Genomic DNA, 21557 nt, shown 5'->3' on the forward strand with positions numbered 1-21557 from the left:
CTGAAAAAGTCAAGCCAAAGCAGAGATCTCTGATAATTTAAACTGAAGGAAGGGTAGTTCGACTGTGACAATCTTTTATCCCTCAAAAATTCTAAAGCCAAATTGATTCATTTAAAAAGTGTTTGCAAGTCGTTAATTGTTGAAATTCATCACTGGAGAAGGAAAGCATCATTTACTGCTGGAATTAGACTATGGAATGTTCTACTGTTGTAGAACATTTTTTCTCCCCATCGGACGGCTGAGAAGAGTTCAAGCAACATTGGACTGTAAATTTGCAAGGACTCATGTTTTCTATTTTAAATGTTGTTTATGTCTTAGTACTGTTTAAGAATTTAGTTTTTCTAATTAAACAGTTAATTTGTTGATTTAAGGACACTTGGTTTGGTTAGCCTCATTTCTTTCTTTAATTTGGAAAGTTTAAAATGATACATTAGGCGAACTGTGGAGGAACGGAATTGAATTAACAGTGCGTTTCTCCCACCACAATCATCATTTTTTGAAAAATAAAATTTGCCAACTCACACCAAGACATATGGTTAATATTTCTTTCCAAATCCTTGTTTAGAGCTGCACTGAGACTTTAAGTGCAGTGGGTGAATGAAGCTACTTTTAGTTAAGCTTGAATTAATTTCCTGTGTCACACACATAATCTTGTCCCCAGGCTCCACTTGACAAAACACGTTCCAATGCTTCTTCAGAAACCTGACAAGAACATTAAACACTTTTGTGAAATATGTTGTGTTGTCGGATATGCCAAGGAATTTAGACAAAGTCACATAGACATTCTTGCAAGTTGTATTTCTGATCAGTTGGTACACAAGCTTCTACAGCAGTTCAAACTAATAAATAAATCTATATATAGGAAAGACAAAGTGAAAGCAAGTGCACAGATTTACATCTAAATGGCATTTTTACAATTCCACAATAACAAGTGTAGCAATTAATAGTTAACACTTTTTAACATTGGCTAGCAAACCCAACTACAAAGTCATTTCTCAGATAGCAGATGTCTTCTTGCACACGCTCAGGTCTTTTGTGTGATTCCATTTATTACTTTATCAAAAAGCTGGAAAAAAAGGAAATTTATCAATGACAATATACTGTTCTTTAATGGTCACTAGTCTATCTGCCAATTAAATGCAACATTTCAAAAATATATCAAGAGTCACTGCTTATTTTGAAATATATTTGATCCACACACCAACTTAAAAAGCTGATCAACAACTTCATAAAAGCCGATAACTCAAAACCAGTCTGAATAAAGTACTATGATTTGTAGATGCTCTGAAACTGCAGTAGAACATGCGCTTGGCATAGCTTAACCTGTAGGTTTACCGAAGATTCCATCGCTTAAAGAGCAGAAGACAGCAACAAAAATTGTGAGGATTTTCCCTGCTTTCTTGCAGTGAAATTGTGGATAATTGTGGATTTACATTGGCACTCTCTGTTGCTAAAACTGATTGCTAATTTTCATTAAAATTGTTTTTATGGTTGTTACAGTAACAAGGAGGCACTCTTCTCCCCCTATCCCTCCTCCCCAGTATAAGCAGGATCTCCTCTTCTCGCTCTCAGTTCACACGGGCACGCTCTCCTCTTTCCCCTCAGTCATGCTGGCTCACTTTTCCTTTATCTTCTCAGTTCATCAGTTCCTATTTGCATTGTTTCTCTCTATCTCCTAGTTCACACCAGCACTCCTCTTCCTTACCCTCAGTTCATGCTGGCTTTCTTCGACCCGCCTCCCCCCCTTCATTTTTGCTGACACTCTCTCCACCTGCAGTTCACAGAGATATAATTCTTCCCTTTTCTCTGAGTTTAAATTGGCAGTCATCTCCTCCCAAACCCCCTCACCATTCCGCACCCCCGCTCACCTCCAACAACATCCCCATTACAGTTGGCATCCTTCTCCTAGGTTTCAAAGATCACAAAGATACTCCCTTCCCTCTCAAGTTCATGCTGGAAACCGTTTACCACTTTTCCACTCAGATTATGCTGGCACACCCATTCCACCCTTTCCAAGTTTACATCAGCACTGTTTCCCTCCTGCCTCACCAACCATCCCAGCTCAAACCTCAAATCTGTCAACTGCTGCTGTTATGGGGTGGGGTTGATTTAATTTGATTTAGAGATACAGCACTGAAACAGGGCTTTCGACCCACTGAGTCTGTGCCGACTATTAGCCGCCCATTTATACTAATCCTACACTAATCCCATATTCCTACCACATCCTCACCTGTCCCTATATTTCCCTACCACCTACCTATACTAGGGGCAATTAATAACGGCCAGTTTACCTATCAACCTGCAAGTCTTTTGGCTGTGGGAGGAAACCGGAGCACCCGGAGGAAACCCACGCAGAGACAGGCAGAACTTGCAAACTCCACACAGGCAGTACCCAGAATTGAACCCGGGTCGCTGGAACTGTGAGGCTGCGGTGCTAACCACTGCGCCGCCCATTCTGCTGCAGGAAATTCCTGTTCTTGCAAAATTGTTATGAGAATTCACATCCATGCTGCGCAGTAACAGTTCCATTCCTGGTCCAGCAGCAGCTTCAGGTAGGAGGCAGGAGCTAATTTTCCATTGTGCTGACTGTCCATGTGAAGTCCCGAGGGATTGGTTGTAGGGTATTGTATTCTTTTTAAAAAATTAAGAAATTTTTGATACGACTTGTCATCATACTTATGTTGGACATGTCTACAAATGTCAAGAGCAAGACTTTAACCTGCTTACAGCAGTACTTGTCTAAATCCAGCCTATGATCTTTCGTGCAAACAGGTTTTACTGTTTAAAGACTGTGCAAGTTATTAAAGAGGCAGGTTGCTTTCAGAGTATCTACAAATCATAGTACTCTACTCAGACTGGTTTTGAGTTATCAGCTTTTTTGAAGTTGTTGATCAGATTTTTTAAGTTGGTGTGTGGATCAAATATATTTCACAATAAGTAGTAACTCTTGATATAACTCTTGATCCTCTCTAGATTATAACTGATAAAAAATGATTTTGGTGCTTTAAGCTACAAAATGTAAATGTCCCTATCACAACCCCATAAAAGAAATAGCATAAAATCTCCTCTTTCTGATACATCAACAGAAGCATCAATGACAAAAAATTATTTGTAAAACTTAAAGAGAAAAAGTTGTCAGTTTGAGCACCATTATAAAACTCTGTTCTTTCAAATATAAGTCACATATTGTGAAAAAAGGGCAACTGAAACATGATGAGCATCTCCGTTTCCCTTCTCTTACTTTACATTTACTTCATTAGAACAACCTTTGGGATTTAGTCTGTGAGGAATAATGGCAGTTTTAATCTTAATCATTCCTAGAGCACTTAACCTGCTGACATGTGGAACAAAACATTGAAAAAGATCAACATAAGTTCAACATTTTAGTTCTACCATGTAAAGGGCATCCTTAGGGATATGAAAATGATAACAGATGATGAATATCATTAAATAAATGAATGCAGCAGAGAGGCAATCAGTGGTGTTTTGTAGAATGACCTTTTGAAGTGCCTGCATTTAAATAAGCGCTTGTTTTGACATATAGCAGGGTTGAATGCCTGGTTAGCAGCTTTTTAATAGTTGTGTTACTCATGCATAATATTGTGCGGCCATGATGGGTTAGGGAATGCAATTGCTAAGCCCTAACAGTCGTAATTAAACAGAAAAATTGCCGTTCACATATCCTGAATCCTTTCACAAACAATATTATATAAAGTAATTGGATAATTTTTCATCCCCACCCCTTCACCTCAGCATATGACGGATTGCACGCATGCATCTAACCTTACTGTTGCAAAACCTGGTTGTTTTATGGCAGGTTCAGCTCATTTGAATGTGCTGGGTGAGCCAGGTAGGCCAATTACCTGATATTCAGGACTCGCTGACAGAAAGGGGGTGGTAAACTCTGCGTGGGACAATAAAGTTCAGAGACAAGAGTGAGTTGGAGGATTGTGATTTAGAGAGTGCAGCGCCTTATGGCCTGTTCGGTTGTGAGCTCAAAGCCGATTAGTAAGAACTCAGGATGGATGTTGATGAAGATGACTCTGAGCAAGTAAAGACTTGCAACTGGTGGAAGCAGAAGGCTTAAGTTTTGAAGGCAAACATTTTGAAGGCAAGTGCACAAAAGTCACTTTGGCATCCCTGAAGTTGTCAGTCCAGCCTGCAGGGAGTAACTCACCTCCTGACTCCCCAAAGCCCGTCCATCATCTACAAGGCACCAGTCAGCAGTGTGATGAAATACACTCCACTTGCCTGGATGGGTGCAGCTCCAACAACACTCAAGAAGCCTGTCCAAGTACTTTTTAAATGTTATGAGGGTTTCTGCCTTTACCATTCATTCAGGAGTTCCAGATCCCCACCACACTCTGGGTGAAAAATTGCCCCTCGAATACCCCCTAAATCTCCAACCTTTTACCCAAAATCGATGCACCTGGTCACAGACCCTTCAACAAAGGGGAACAGGGCCTTCCTATCCACTCTAGATAGACCCTCAACATTTTATACACTTCAATTAGGTCTCCTCTCAGCTTCCTCTGTTCCAAAGAAAACAACCTTAGCATATCCAATCTTTCCTCATAACTAAAATTCTCCAGTCCAGACAACATCCTTGTAAATCTCCTCTGTACCCTCTCTAGTACAATCACATCTTTCCTATACTACATTAACCAGAAGTATATGCAGTTCTCCAGCTACAACCTAACTAGTATTTTATACAGTTCCATCATAACCTTCCAGCTCTTATACTCTATGCCTGGGCTAATAAAGGCAAATATTCTGTATGCCTTCTTGACCACCTTATCTATCTGTCCAGCCACCTTTAGGGATCTGTGGACATGCACTCCAAGGTCCCTCTGTTCCTCTACATATCTCAGTTTGCCACCATTTATTGTGCATTCTATGCCTTGTTAGCCTTCCCCAAATGCATTCCCTCACACTTCTCCGATTGAACTCTATTTGCCATTGTTCCGCCCACCTGACCAGTCCATTGACATCTGCCTGCAGTCTGCAGCTTTCTTCACTATCAACCACGTGGCTAATTATTGTATCATCTTCAAACTTCTTAATCATAGCCCCTACATTCAAGTCCAAATCATTGATTTATACCCCAAGAAACAAGGGACCTAGTAATGAGCCCTGCAGAACCCCACTGGACACAGCCTTCTATACACAAAAACACCCATCAATCATTACCAATTGCTTCCTGCCTCTGAGCTAATTTTGGATCTAAAATGAAACGAATGTGCTGTCCAGCTCTGGCAAAGAGGGTATCAATGACCAGTGAGATCAGTGGTATGCAACCGTTCTTGAGATCCCACTAAGGTCAGCAGCTGATCCTTGCAAGGAGCCAGAAGCGAAGAAGTTCAAGGCCACAGTGACTTTGGTAACTACTGACAAGGCCTGGCGACCAGTGCTGTGAGATGCGAAGTCATCAGCAATGGTCTGTGACCATCTGCCTGGAGAGTCACAGTGTCCGACAGCATTGGGTCTCATTCCTCTCCAGGTAGCTTCATCTTCGGTGATAGATCCTGTGCTGAGGGTATGGGCTAGATTGCCTTCCTGCCCCTCTTTCCTGTCCCATGCCCTTCACCATTGGGCCCAAAATCTGACAGTCATACTCCCATTGCCAGCTGCAGCCTTCTGTTTGGACAGATGGCCGCTCAATTGTCCTTGGCAGCCTTGCTCCCTGTTCTTCTATCCCCATGATGTCGGGGGTGGGGGGGCGGGGGCGGTGGGGGGTGGTGATGATCCAGTTCAATGCCCAGTCTCCCCACCACCTGTGCAGTGCCAAACGCTCCTCCCTACCAAATTCTGAGTCCCCCTTTTCTCCGCTGACCCTCTTTTGGAGATGGGGTGATGCCCTGAGACAGCCTTGACTATCTCCCCACTCTCTACTAACCTCCCTTCAGCTTTCCAGAAACTGACAGCTCCTGAAACCCACGCAGCCCTTTAAATAATTCACCCTCCCCCTCCAACAAGCTCATTAACAAGCTTTTTAACTAATCTAATTGGCCTCAGTAGGGACCAGAGCGAGATTCCTGCCCACCCTCCCCCAGTCTGGTTAACATTACCAGTGCTGGGAACAGTGCCCTGTAACTGACACGCCGGCTGGCACTGGGTATTTTTGGGGCCCCCCCTCTACCTCTGTTCCTGCCTTTTAGTGGCCCCAAAAATTCAGCCTCTTGAGTTTGGGTGTAAAAAGATCATCTGGACACTATATACACAGGAAATTAGGTGGGGAGAATTGGACAATTTGGGCTGGATTTTATGCAGTCTTTGGAGCTCCCAGCACTGGGCCAAAAAGGTGGGGGGAGCCCCATCTTGGCCTTTATGAGCCCCACTGGCACAATCGTCCATTGTTCCGGAAGCGAGGTTTCCGGCGCTGGGATTGCCATCCCTTTAAAGACGGGGACTCGCCTCCAAGAGCTGCCTGCCAATCACAGGGCCAGCAGCTCAGCAGTATCGCCAGGAGCAGTGGCCACTGCCGGCACTGCAGAAGGTTTGGCCCAGGGCCAGCACAGGAGACACTGGACTTGGGACTCCAGCCTGCAAAAAAATTAGTTATTCTCCTTTCGTCAAAAAAAAAATCTTTTGCAACACTGTGAATTTCAGAGGATTTATTTTCACACAGAACCATTTTGAAATGTACAAAGAATCTCTCATTATACAAAGCGTTAGTCATATTTTCATTGTGTCATCTTCTATTTGGAATTCAGTTGCTTTGTTGAATAGCATTGCTTAGATATAGGGCTAAATTTTACCCTCATCGGTCGGGAGTCGTCCACCGACCAAAGTGTCTGTGGCGATCCTGCCTCCGGGGATCCAGTCCGAATCTTATGGTCCCCAGGCCCTTAATAGGTCTGAGGCGGGACTTCCACCTCAATGAGGCAGGAAGTCCCACCTAATGGAGCTGTCGGCCAATCAGAGGGCCAGCAGCTCTTAGTCCTAGCAGCGCCACCAGGAGCAGTGGCCACTGCTGGGACTGCAACTCAGCTTCGCGAAGAAGAAGAAGGACGGCCCCGGGAAAAGGTAAGTTTTTGGGGCCTCGCAAGGGTGTCAATTGGGGGTGGGGACAAGGGGCGTGCTGGATGTTGGGGGTGGTTGGGGCATCGGGGGCAGCTCTCCATCGGGCACAGAAGGGCCCCCCCAAGGCCGTCAGAGAGCCGCCTGCTTTTGTCAGGCGGCTTTTCTCAGGCCTGGGCCGCTCAACCGGTCAAGGGTAAAATCCACGTGGTGGCGGGCAAAGGCCCTTAAGTGGCCGTCAATTAGCCACTTAAGGGCCTTGATTGGTCTGGGGCAGGCGGGCCGTTTCCTACCGCCGCCCTGTGTGAAATGGCGGCGGAGGCGGGAGTGGGTCGGGAAGGGCCACCCCACCTCTCACTCCATTTTACACCACTGCACCCCCACCACAATCCCACTGTTTGTTGGAGGGGGGGGGGGGGGGATAAAATTCAGGCCATACTTAAAGAATTATAGCTTCTTTAACGACTATGGATAATATGTGTTGTGCTCACTCAGCATTAACTGTTGTCATGCTAGGCCCCCACCTGCCAGGAATAAGGCACATTAATTTTGTCATGAACATTGATTTTAAACTGTTACTGGAGTGAAGAAAGGACTTGTTAAACAGATCAGCCCTAACCCACAATGGACTTTTGATCACCAGACGTTGAAGGTGGGGGAGCTCGCATTCTAGGTTGACTGCTGAGATGGCCGAATACATAAACGGACATGGTCAAACCAGCTAATCACATGACTAAGCTGCTGGGCAACCTGAGTTTTTTGAATTTGGACAGTTTGGGCAAAAAGGCAGAATGCCCCTGGACTGAGAAGATATCTCCTGGCTGGCATGCTGTCTGTCTGCTCCCATCTCTTCCTCACAAGCCTCCGAATCCACTGAGGACACATGAACCCCAAGAGAGAAAAGTCTCCTACAGTGAACAAGGTTTAAGAAGAATTCTGGGCCCCAACAAAAAGCAAGATCTACCTACAATCAAGGACTCTACAGTGAGCTTGAAGAACTGTAACAACAACTCTTCGGATATTGCCTCAAACATTTCCACTTTATTTTTCTTCTGCTCTTTTCTGTCTCTATTTGCATGTGTATATCGCGTATGCATGCTAGCGTGGGCATGTCCTGAGTATGTAGGCGTTAAGCGAATTATAATTTAAGTTTAAGTATAATAAATTTCAACTTTTATTCTTTAAACCTAAGAAAGCTTATTTGTGTTGGTTTCTTTGCCTTATAATTCGAAAGCGGTGAACAAGGATTCACCAAGGGGGTGCTAAAAATACAGTGCGTTTAAAAATTAAACCCTGTTACCATAAGACCAGGTGAAGGCTAAGAGGGACCCCTAGACACCTTTCTCACCTGGTCGTAACACTGTAAATACCTCAAAGACAGCAGATTGAGATTAGAAGGTATGACAATGCCTACCTGTAGGGATAGCCATGATACTTGGAGCGGAAGATTGACAGCAGCAAACTGAAGAAAAAAACCACCAAACCTAATCCCACCAGGCAGATTACTGTAGGAAACAGACCGAGAAATACATCAGAATTAATCAAAGTCATTCAGTGCAACTTCAAAAGTGTTTATTCAAATGCAACTTGGTGACACTATTGGTTTTCTTGGGCAGTTTGATTCCACTTTCAAGGAACCACCACTTGCAATTCTGTGGAAGATTTAATGCTAAAATTGCTTTTCAAATGAAAATGCAAAGCCATATGTGACTTCCAACATTGCTACAATGACCTGTTTGGAAGTATCTGAGGAACCATTTCAATTGGAGTTATGGAACTGTATGAGGAAACTAGCCATTGCAATTGCTCTGCTGCAAATTTGTGGGTGGTGCAGCTTCTCCATCCAAAGCACATAAAAGTTCTTTGGTAATTGGGGGAGGGGGTGAGGGTCTGAGGGGGTACGGCCGTGTGTGTGGCAACCAGTGATTTTATGCTCATTAAGGTGAGCAATGTTGTTCCATTTTTCAGTATCCCACTCTCTCTTTGGCCTCCTTGTCTCGGGAGACAATGGGTAAGCGCCTGGAGGTGGTCAGTGGTTTGTGGAGCAGCGCCTGGAGTGACTATAAAGGCCAATACTAGAGTGACAGACTCTTCCACAGATGCTGCAGATAAAATTGGTTGTCAGGGCTGTTTTGCAGTTAGCTCTCCCCCTGGCTATCCCACTATTCTAGTGACAATCATTTGGACCAAACATTTATGCAACCATAGGTTTGCATTACACTTATAACAGCAGCTCATATTATTAAAGGATAAAGAATAAAGAAGCTGCAGTTATTCCCATTTGAAATTCATTAATTTGCAAAGAGGACATAAGGAGGCTACAAAGGGATATAGATAGGTTAAGTGAGTGGGAAAAGGTCTGGCAAATGACATATAATGTGAGAAAATGTGAAATTGTACATTTTGCAAGGAAGAATAAAAAAGAGGTGTCGAATCTAAATGGTGAGAGATTGCAGAGCTCTGAGATGCAGAGGGATCTGGGTGTCCTTGTGCATGAATCACAAACAGGTCAGTATGCAGGTACAGCAAGTAATTAGGAAAGCTAATTACTGTTATCGTTCATTGCGAGGGGAATTGAATACAAAAGTAGGGAAGTTATGCTTCAGTTATACAGGGCAATGATGAGACCACATCTGGAGTACTGTGTGGTCTCCTTATTTAAGGAAGGATGCAAATGCGTTGGAAGCAGTTCAGAGAAGGTTTGCTAAACTAATACCTGGAATGGGTGGGTTGTCTTATGAGGAATGGTTGGATAGGCTAGGCTTGTATCCACTGGAGTTTAGAAGGACCGGAACCAATTTTCTTGGGGGGTTGGGGGGGTGGCAGGTGGTGTTTGCTAGTGCAGTCGGGGAGGGTTTATACTAGGATAGCAGGGGAATGGTAATCTGAGCAGGGAGACAGAGGAGGGGGAAACAAGGATAGAAATGAAAGACAGAAAGGTAAGAAGCAAAAATGGAAGACAGAGAAAACAAGGGCGAGAAACAAATGGGGCCATAGTGCAAAATAAAGCTAAGATGACTAACAATGTAAAAAGACAGCTGTAAAGGCATTGTGTCTAATGCGCAGAGCATTCGCAATAAGGTAGATGAATTAACAGCGCAAATAGATATAAACGGTTATGATATAGTTGCGATTATGGAGACATGGTTGCAGGGTGACCAAGGATGGGAACTGAACATCCAGGGGTATTCAATATTTAGGAAGGACAGGCAAAAAGGGAAAGGAGGTGGGGTATCGTTATTAGTAAAGGAGGAAATCGATGCAATAGTGAGGAAGGATATTGGCTCGGAAAATCATGATGTGGAATCTGCATGGGTGGAGCTAAGAAACACCAAGGGGCAGAAAATGTTGGTGGGGGTTCTCTATCGGCCGCCAAACAGTAGTGGAGATGTAAGGGATGGCATTAAACAGGAAATAAGAGATACATGCAATAAGGGTACAACTGTAATCATGGGTGACATTAATCTACATATAGATTGGTCAAACCAAATTAGCAATAATACTGTGGAGGAGGATTTCCTGGAATGTATACGTGATGGTTTTTTAGGCCAATACGTTGAGGAATCAGCTAGAGAACAGACTATCCTAGACTGGGTATTTTGCAATGAGAAATGATTAATTAACAATCTCATTGTACGGGGTCCCTTGGGGAGGTGCGACAATAACATGACAGAATTCTTCATTAAGATGGAGGGTGAAGCAGTTGAATCTGAAACTAGGGTCCTGAATCTAAATAAAGGAAACTACGAAGGTATGAGGCACGAGTTGGCTATGGTAGATTGGGGAACTTTACTAAAAGGGTTGACGGTGGATAGACAATGGATAATATTTAAAGAACATGTGCATGAATTGAAACAATTATTCATTCCTGTCTGGCACAAAAATAAAACCAGAAAGGTGGCTCAACTGTGGCTTACAAAAGAAATTAGGGATAGTATTAGATCCAAAGAGGAGGCATATAAAATTACCATAAAAGCAGCAAGTCTGAGGATTGGGAGCAATTTAGAATTCTGCAAAGGAGGACAAAGAGGTTGATTAAGCAGGAGAAAATAGAATATGGGAGTAAACTTGCAGGGAACATAAAAACTGACCATAAAAGCTTCTATAAATATGTGAAGAGAAAAAGATTAGTGAAAACAAATGTAGGTCCCTTACAGTCAGAAACAGGGAAAATTATAATGGGGAACAAAGAAATGGCAGGACAATTAAACACATACTTTGGTTCTGACTTCACAAAGGAGGACACAAATAACCTCACAGAAATGTTAGGGAACCAAGGGTCGGATGAGGGGGAGGAACTGAAGGAAATCAGTATTTGTAAAAGTATAGTGCGAGGGAAATTAATGGGGTTAAAGGCTGACAAATCCCCAGGGTCTGATAATCTACATCCCAGAATACTAAAGAAGTGACCCTGGAAATAGTGGATGCATTGGTGGTCATCTTCCAAAATTTTATAGATTCTGGAGCAGTTCCTACAGATTGGAGGGTGGCAAATGTAACCCCACTATTTAAAAAAGGAGGGAGAGAAAAAACAGAATATTACAGACCAGTCAGCCTTACATCAGTAGTGGGGAAAATGCTAGAGTCTATTATAGAGGATGTGATAGCAGAACACCTGGAAAGCATAAATGGGATTGGGCAAAGTCAGCATGGGTTTACAAACAACAAACAAAGAACAAAGAACAGTACAGCACAGGAACAGGCCATTCAGCCCTCCAAGCCTGCGCCGATCTTGATGCCTATCTAAACTAAAACCTTCTGCACTTCCGGGGACCGTATCCCTCTATTCCCTTCCTATTCATGTATTTGTCAAGATGCCTCTTAAACGTCGCTATCATACCTGCTTCCACCACCTCCCCCGGCAGCAAGTTCCAGGCACTCACCACCCTCTGTGTAAAGAACTTGCCTCACACATCCCCTCTTAACTGTGCCCCTTGCACCTTAAACCTATGTCCCCTAGTAACTTACTCTTCCACCCTGGGAAAAAGCTTCTGGCTATCCACTCTGTCCATGCCGCTCATAACTTTGTAAAGCTCTATCATGTTGCCCCTCCACCTCCGTCGTTCCAGTGAAAACAATCCGAGTTTATCCAACCTCTCCTCATAGTTAATGCCCTCCAGACCAGGCAACATCCTGGTAAACCTCTTCTGTACCCTCTCCAAAGCCTCCACGTCCTTCTGGTAGTGTGGCGACCAGAATTGCACACAATATTCTAAGTGTGGCCTAACTAAAGTTCTGTACAGCTGCAGCATGACTTATCAATTTTTATACTCTATGCCCCGACCGATGAAGGCAAGCATGCCGTAGACCTTCTTGACTACCTTATCCACCTGCGTTGCCACTTTCAGTGACCTGTGGACCTGTACGCCCAGATCTCTCTGCCTGTCAATACTCCTAAGGGTTCTGACATTTACTGTATACCTCCCACCTGCATTAGATCTTCCAAAATGCAGTACCTCACATTTGTCCGGATTAAACTCCATCTGGCATTTCTCCGCCCAAGTCTCCAACCAATCTATATCCTGCTGTAACCTCTGACAATCCTCATCACTATCCGCAACTCCACCAACCTTTGTGTCGTCCGCAAACTTGCTAATCAGACCAGCTACATTTTCCTCCAAATAATTTATATATACTACAAACAGCAAAGGTCCCAGCACTGATCCCTGCAGAACTCCACTAGTCACAGCCCTCCATTCAGAAAAGCACCCTTCCACTGCTCCCCTCTGTCTTCTATGACCAAGCCAGTTCTGTATCCCTTACGAAAGGGAAATCATGCTCAACAAATCTATTGCAGTTTTTTGAGGATGTAACGAGTAGAATAGATAAGGGAGAACCAGTGGATGTGGTACCAGTGGATGTGGTGTATTTGGATTTTTAGAAGGCTTTTAATAAGGTCCCACATAAGAGGTTAGTGTGCAAAATTAAAGCACATGGGATTGGGGGTAATATACTGGCATGGATTGAGAATTGATTGACAGACAGGAAACAGAGAGTAGGAATAAACAGGTCTTTTTCCGGGTGGTAGACAGTGACCAGTGGGATACTGCAGGGATCAGTGCTTGGGCCCCAGCTATTCACAATATATGTAATGACTTGGGTGAGGGAACTAAATGTAACATTTCCAAGTTTGCAGATGACACAAAGCTGGGGAGAAATGTGAACTGTGAGGAGGATTCAAAGAGGCTCCAATGTGATTTGGACAAGTTGGGTGAGTGGGCAAATGCATGGCAGATGCAGTATAATGTGGATAAATGTGAGGTTATCCACTTTGGTTGTAAAAACAGAAAGGCAGATTATTATCTCACTGATGATAGATTGGGAAAGGAGGAGGTGGAAGTATACGAGAGTATGCTTCTGGCCAGCAGCATGTCAGAATCCATGAGGAAAGGCATCATCACCCTCATTTACAAGCGGAAGGGGGAGAGGGCAGAAATCAGAAATCTGTCCAAAGTCATAGCCAGTCGAGTCAAGTCTGCTCTGGAGTTGGTGATTCACCCTGATCAGACCTGCACTGTACCCGGCAGGAAGATCTCTGATAGTCTCGCGCTACTCAGGGATATGATCGCCTATGTACAGGACAGGAGGGTGGACACCTGCCTCATCAGCCTGGACCAGGAGAAGGCTTTTGACAGGATATCGCACACCTACATGATGGACGTGCATTCCAAAATGGGGTTTGGGGAGGGAATCTGTAATTGGATCAAACTGCTGTACACAAACATCAGTAGCGCAGTCTCAATCAATGGGTGGGAATCGGAAAGTTTCCCAATCCAATCTGGAGTCAGACAGGGCTGTCCTCTCTCCCCGGTCTTGTTTGTTTGCTGTATTGAACCCTTTGCTGAGTCTATTAGGAAGGATGCGAGCAGAAGAGGGGTGACAATCCCAGGCAGCGGAGGCACTCAGGTGAAAACTTCCCGATACATGGATGACGTCGCCGTCTTCTGCCTGGATCCGCTGTCCGTGCGCAGACTGATGAGCATCTGCGACCAGTTCGAACTGGCCTCGGGAGCCAAAGTTAACTACGGCAAGAGCGAGGCCATGTTCTTTGGGAACTGGGCTGACCGATCCTTTGTCCCCTTCACCGTCAGGTCAGACTACCTGAAGGTGCTGGGGATATGGTTCAGAAGGGCCGGGGCGTGCACCAAAACCTGGGAGGAGCGAGTAGCCCAGGTACAACAAAAGTTGAGCATGTGGGGGCAGCGATCTCTCTCCATTGTGGGTAAGAACCTGATCATCAGGTGCGAGGCACTCACGTTGTTACTGTACGTGGCGCAGGTCTGGCCCATACCCGACTCCTGGGCTGTGGCGGTCACCCGAGCCATTTTCCGCTTCATCTGGGGATCTAAAATGGATCGGGTCCGGAGGGACACGATGTTTAAATCTCTGGATAAGGGCGGGAAAAATGTACCCAACGTGGCCCTCATCCTGATGACCACCTTTGTGTGCGGCTGCATCAAGCTGTGTGTAGACCTCCAGTACACAAACGCCAAGTGTCACTACGTACTGAGGTTCTATCTGTCCCCGGTGTTGCGAAGGATGGGCCTGGTCACATTGCCGCGGAACGCTCCATGCAGTTGGACCGTGCTGTACCACCAATCCTTCGTGGAGCAGTTTCTGCGGGAAAACACCTTTGACCACCGATCCTCAAGGCCCTACGGGAAAAGGAGATGGGGGATCCTGTCGGATGGTTCCCCGAGCAGACCGCTAAAGTCATTTGGCGGAATGCCTCATCACCAGAACTTTCAAACAAGCACCAAGATGTAGCTTGGCTGGTGGTGAGAAGGGCCCTCCCCGTCAGATCCTTCCTGCACGCCCGAAGTCTCGCCCCCTCCGCACAATGCCCCCGTGGTGGCTGTGGTGGGGAAGAGACGGTTGCCCATCTCCTCCTGGAATGTGTCTTTGCAAAGCAGGTGTGGAAAGAGATGCAGTGGTTTTTGTCGAGGTTCATCCCAAGCAGCTCTGTAACACAGCAGTCTGTGCTCTATGGGCTGTTCCCAGGGACGCACACCGAGACAAACATCAACTGCTGCTGGAGGACTATCAATTCGGTGAAAGACGCCCTTTGGCCTGCTCGAAACTTGCTGGTCTTCCAGCGCAAAGAGTTGTCCACCACCGAATGTTGCAGACTGGCACATTCCAAGGTCCAGGACTACGTGCTGAGGGACGCACTAAAGCTTGGGGCAGCCGCAGCAAAGGCTCAATGGGGAAAGACCACAGTGTAAGGTCCCCCCACCAAGCTGAACTGAGGAGCTGTACCCATGGGAAACCCCTCAAACTGTATCGGGAAAATTTTAATTTGCTGTAAATGTAAAAATGTAACTGGCATGACAAATGTGAAATGGAAGGGTTGTGAAGCAACCCATGATTGTATTGAAGAAAACTGATCTCCCTTGCAATGTTTGTATTTTTGGTGTGGTTTGAAACTGTTTGGCAATGTGATTTTTTACAGATTTTTATGAATAAAATATATTTTGGAAATAAAAAAAAAGGTGCAACGAGACCTGGGTGTCCTTGTACACCAGTTGCTGAAAGCAAGCATTCAGGTGCAGCAAGCAATTAGGAAGTCGAATGGTATGTTGGCCTTCATTGCAAGAGGATTTGAGTACAGGAGCAAGGATGGCTTACTGCAGTTATACAGGGCCTTGGTGAGACCACATCTGGAGTATTGTGTGCAGTTTTAGTCTCCTTATCTGAGGAAGGATGTTCTTGCCATGGAGGGAGTGCAAAGAGGCTTTACTTGGCTGATTCCTGGGATGGCAGGATTGACGTATGAGGAGAGATTGGGTCGACTAGGCCTATATTCACAACAGCTTAGAAGAATGAGAGGGGATCTCATAGATACTGATAAAACTCGAACAGCACTAGACAGGCTAGATGCAAGAAGGATGTTCTCGATGGCTGGGGAGTCCAGAACCAGGGGTCATAGTCTCAGGATATGGGGTATGCCATTTAGAACCGAGATGAGGAGAAATTTCTTCACGCAGAGGGTGGTGAACCTGTGGAATTCTCTACCGCAGAAGATTTAGGTCAAGTCATTAAACATATTCAAGAAGGAGATAGATGCCAAAGGGATGAAGGGATATGGGGAGAAAGTGGGAACAGGGTACCGAATTAGACGATCAGCCATGATCTTTTTTGAATGGCAGAGCAGTCCCGCAGGGCCGAATAGCCTACTCCTGCTCCTATATTTTATGTTTCTATGAAGAATAAGAGGTGACTTGATTGAAACATATAAGATTCTGAGGGGTCTTGACAGGGTGGATGTGGAAAGGATGTTTCCTTTGTGGGAGAATCTAGAACTACGGGGTCACTGTTTAAAAATAAGGGGTCGCCCAGTTAAGACAGAGATGAGGAGAATTTTTCTTTCTCAGAGGAACTCTCTCAAAAGGCGGTAGAAGCAGAGCCTTTGAATATTTTTAGGGCAGAGGTAGCTAGATTCTTGATAAGCAAAGGAATGAAAGGTCATAGTGGGTAGGCTGGAATGTGGAGTTGAGGTTACAATCAGATCAGCCATGATCTTGCTGAATGGCGAAGCAGGCTCGTGGGTCCGAGTGACCTTCTCCTGCTCCTAATTCGTATATTCGTATCTGATATGGTTTAAAATAGATCTCCGCTGTGCATTAATGCAAGATTACTATGCATTGTATAATCAAATAGAAGGCATGGCTCAGCATGAAATAAGCCATATTAAACAAGCCAAAAGTCTGGCAATTAAAACTATTCTCACTTGATTCCAAAGCAATGCATAGCAATGTTCTAAATCTAGTTTAACTCTGCTTGTGGAATTGTGTGCTATGCCCTAAAAGGCCATCTCACAGCTTATTGCTTCAGTAATTCGACATTCCATGTTACAATGTATTTGGAACAAACACACCATTAACTTTGTTATAAAATGGGCGCACACACATTTGAACTGTAGCGTGGATATAATGAAAATAATGGTGATGCAACTAAAATATCATGAATGTATTTACATTTTTCTAATACATCATATTTTCTTCAGCAATAACAACAGTAATGTGTCGTATTCCTTTCTGGTGTAGTCATAACTGTGAGCTTCCCCATTAAAAGTAGATTTTGAAATACTTCATTACTCAGTAAATATGTTTATAATGAAAGATTGCATCATACAGCCGCTAATAGTATCAAAGAAACGTTTTCCAGCAGATAAATGAAAATGTATTACAGTCAATTCGTCAATTCCTCAAGCCATATTTAATACTTTAACTTAACCAAGAGACTACTATTAATTATGGCACATGGTATAATTAAAAACAGTTAGAAATTATTTTTAAAAAACACAGAACAAGCACTGGCCGTTATGCACGGTATTATAAGGTCTGCTTCAAGGGCAATGCTGGTTGATGGATCAGATTTCTCAAGTTTTATATTTTGTTATCTTGCCACTTAAAAAGTTGCTTAGTTTTTTGGATTTTGCAGTTTTATTCTTGTCTGCTATTGTTACCTATTTGTATGACACCATTAAGCACAAATAAGCAAGGAAATAACCCAGTATAGAAAAAAACACCTCCAATTATGACCTTATCTAAGCAAATCTCAGCGATCCTCCTTCAGCACTATTTAATAATGTAGTATATGGAAACTAAATCCAGAAAAGCTCGCATTAGAATCATTGAGAATTTTGCATGGGATTTTCATGCCATGATAGAGGTCGTGAAAGAGGTGTCTGCAGTGACCCAGGAAGAATCGATGGCAAATCTAAAATGGTGTTTTGTAATCAATAAGTTCTTGATTTTAAGTATGATGGAACATTAAAAAATATGATTCCCAAAATAGTGTGGCTCCTCCAGGCCACTCAGCAGCAGTGCACAGGAAAAGATGCAAATTAGGCCAAGATCAGGATATGCAGCTTCTGACCTTATATGGGGATTTAATGATAGCCTCTTGGGGACAGTGTCTCTGCCCACTCTAAATGAGGCAGGTATTCCCATTTTCCTGCCCCTCAGATGGATCTGGAGTACCACTGGTGACAAGTACACACTGAGAGCAAGTAAATTGGCCCGCTCAAGGATCGTGCCACTGTCTCTACTATCCTTTCCACGAGGCAATAGCTGCAGAATATTTCAGGCTGACAGCTGCAGCTGTTTTCAGATTCTTACATCATATCATATGAGCTGAAATTCAAAGCAATCGGTGAATTCCAGTTACAAAAATATTCAGCTACTAAACTTTGTGGTCCTGAATATTTGCAATCCCACTCCACTACGATAGCAATGGCAGAACACAAATTCTGATCGACCTAGACAGAATGTTTTTATACTTTCATGGGACGTGGGCGGTGCTGGCAAGGCCAGCATTTGTTTCCCATCCCTAACTGACCTTGAGAAGGTGGTCGTGAGCTACCTTCTTGAACTGCTGCAGTCTGTCAGGTGCAGGTACACCCACAGGGCTGTTAGGGAGGGGGTTCCAAGATTTTGATCCAGTGACAGTGAAGGAATGGCGAAATATTTCTAAGTCAGGATGGTGTGCTACTTGGAGGGATCTTACAGGTGGTGGTGTTCCCATGCATCTGCTGCCCTTGTCCTTCTAGGTGGAAGAGGTCCTGTCCCCACCTCCAGAGAAAATTCTAATGCTCTATCGAGCAGCAGTGCGAGGTCACTCCTCCAATTTCTGGTTGCTCCGAATGTGCTTAAAATCTGACAAAATCTTCATACATTTTTAAAGCCTATATGTTAGAAGCCTGCTCATCTACCTCTTCTCATGCTTTGAGATCAATACTGGTGTATTAAATGGTCTCAGCAATCTCCATATCACAAAAAGCTGCTGATGTTGCATCATGGTGTAAATATGCTGTTACTATATTGTGAATTGGTTTGCTTGTGGGCTACTAGGTTTAATGTATAATTAGCCTAACTATCTATCAGTAACAACACTTCTACTTATGCAATCAGGAGAATTGGTAGCTGTAATAATGATTAAACTTGGCATGTCATCATTCAAGAGAAAAGTCATATTTAGATCACTAAGCTTAAATTAGAAATTAGTAGCTTATTCCAGGCTACTCAATGATCTTACATTAGAATTGTTTGACCAGTGCCACAGTGTGAGATGAAAGCTGCTTCATTTAGCATCTGCTGATGCTAGAAAAATGAAGCATCAAATTTGCATTATTTGCACATAGTTTAATTGACTTCTATTTTTATTTTAGCATATTTTTGGTGATTTTTCATATTCTTTCACATTTAATATTCCTATCCAAATGTAACAAAACAAATGCAAAATAAAGCTCCATTGATTTCGCATCAATTTGTGCCTGAATATACATAGTAGGAAAGCACTCCACACTGCATCAGTAGTAATTGTTCCAAGAGCTTCTCTTAGTGAGATTGCTCACTTGTATTGAAACATAAGTAGTTCTGCTCTGTTGACAGTAGGTTATGGGCTCTAAGATTTGTGAGCCTCTGATCCTGATGTAAGCACTGGGATCAGTCCACCAGCGACTTACGCTCCTTACCTTCCAATACCATTTTTATCTCTCCATTCTCGTTCTCTCCTTCATCTTTCTCTCATAGTTCTCTCCCTTTCCATTGTCTAATTTTCTTTTTCCCTCTGTCTCCTTTACTTTTTTATATTTTGTTCTCAATTCCATTCCTCCACTTATCTTTGTAACAACTTTGTCCCTATTCAGCTGAGTTTACTCTTGCAGAATCACTTCAGAGAATTGTATAAGCACACCTTGCTGATAATGCTTTGCTATTTATTGATATACTCTATTAGGCAAAAAGTGGAAAGATTGAACATCACCAGAACAAAAATGTATGATTAAGGTTTTTTTTGCTTGCTTAAAACACCCATTTAATATGAGATGTTGTTAAAACTATAAGCATATTCTTTACTTTCATTTTGAAATAACGTAAAAGTGCTGCATATTTAAGAGCATTGATGCAAAAATATTGGGATTTTAACAGTAGTAAAGCACAAGAGCTGATGAAAGGTCACAGACCTGAAACGTTAACTCTGCTTCTCTCTCCACAAATGTTGCCTGACCTGCTGAGTATTTCCAGCACTTTCTGTTTTTGTTGAGATGAAGATTATGTTTTGTGATTATGTTCAAAAATCATGGACTTGTATTGATCTGATAAGGGAGAAATGTCATGATTGTCGGTGTGGGATTGAGTATTGGAAAATATATGGTACTTGGAAGGGAAACTGAAAGCAGGTTTGTGCTTTGGGGTAAACATCTAACCTGGGGGTTGTTGTCAGGTCAGATAAGCTTATTCTGCTGTCGTGAGAACAGTGAATAGAATTCTACAGAAGTCATAAAACACTTGCTAAATCTTTGTTAAAGTTGCAGCTGTAATTTCAAGTGTGGTTCATTTCAGCCTGAGATGTGACAAGCGTGATTTGAATATTACGTACACGGAGGTCGGCACTGGAACCCGCTGTTGCCAGAACGCGACATCATTTTTAAAGGGACGTTCACAGCGAGGGAATGGGTTGGGTGCATGCCTCTAATTAATTTCCTGTTGAGCTCACTGAAGAGCTCATGAAAAGGCTTATCAGCAGACGTTTTAAAGGCTGGGAACATGTAGGACGCAAGATATGAACACAGTGGGGGGCCATGAGGGCTGTGGGAAGGGCTCGTTAACATGATACAGAGGCCCCCAAAAAAAGCTCAGCTGCTTCAGACATGCAACAGAGTGCCCATTGCTGAAACTGTAAAACTTGCTTTTCTCAGTGATGTATGGCAGGAATCCGGAGAGGGATGTGAGGCCACTGGCATCACTTGGGCAGCTGGGGTTGGCAAGGGAAGGCCTGGAAAATGCACAAAGCCCATCTGAGGGAGTTCAGATGGGAACAGGCTACTCTGACATTGGACAGAGCAGCCAGGATGAACTACAGCAGATGTAACCTCCTAGACAGCCGGAGGCCATAGGAGCATAGCGGGGGCTGCAAGGGAAGAAGGCACTACCCAAGACATTGGGTCTATCACCCAAGAATCAGCTACCTGCAAATGGCAGGGAGCCACTGCCGTAGGAGCCTGCACCGATCTAGGCAGATATTCTCAGACCTGTGTGCTCTGATCCACAATGACCTGAGGCCTCACAGCCCCTCTGGGCAGCCCCTTACCTGCAGCTGTCAAGGTCACCGTCGCCCTGCATTTCTATGCAACTGGGTCATTCCAGGGATCAGCTGTGCACCCAGGTGGAATCTCGCAGTCAGCAACTCATCACGCCATCCGGCAGGTCCCGAATGCCATTTTCTGGAGGGCAGGGGACTACATCCACTTTGACACAGATGGGCCTGCGTAGGCACAGAGGGCATTGGGTTCAGCCTCCATCGCTGAATTCCCCCAGGTGCAGGGTATCATCGATTGTGTCCATGTGGCCATCAAGGCATCCAGTGACCGCCCAGTGAGATCCATCAACAGGAGGGGCTTCCACTCCTCAATGTCAAACTGGTCCACAACCACGACAAGAGTTTCCACCTTGTGTGCACTCGCCTTCCTAGCAGCTGCCACGACTCCTTCCATCCTCCACCAGCCCAGGCTGCCTCAGTACTTCAATCCATCC

At 44.1% G+C, this 21557-nt stretch overlaps 1 protein-coding gene across 2 annotated transcripts in view; it reads right to left on the reverse strand.

Annotated features, from left to right (window-relative positions):
* Nucleotides 1-790: 790 nt before the first annotated feature.
* The window catches only part of tusc3 (tumor suppressor candidate 3), a 650020-nt gene continuing 629253 nt past the window's right edge, over nt 791-21557 (reverse strand). For both annotated transcript variants that reach the window (XM_068056826.1, XM_068056758.1), the window contains exons 9-10: nt 8435-8525; nt 791-1066 (exon numbers count right to left, since the gene is read on the reverse strand). In XM_068056826.1, coding sequence (XP_067912927.1) covers nt 1051-1066; nt 8435-8525 — 107 coding nt within the window. In that variant the 3' untranslated portion in view covers nt 791-1050. The remainder of the gene's footprint in view (nt 1067-8434; nt 8526-21557) is intronic.

This window comes from Heterodontus francisci, chromosome 1, assembly GCF_036365525.1.
Source record: "Heterodontus francisci isolate sHetFra1 chromosome 1, sHetFra1.hap1, whole genome shotgun sequence".
NCBI classification, from domain to species: Eukaryota; Metazoa; Chordata; class Chondrichthyes; order Heterodontiformes; family Heterodontidae; genus Heterodontus; species Heterodontus francisci.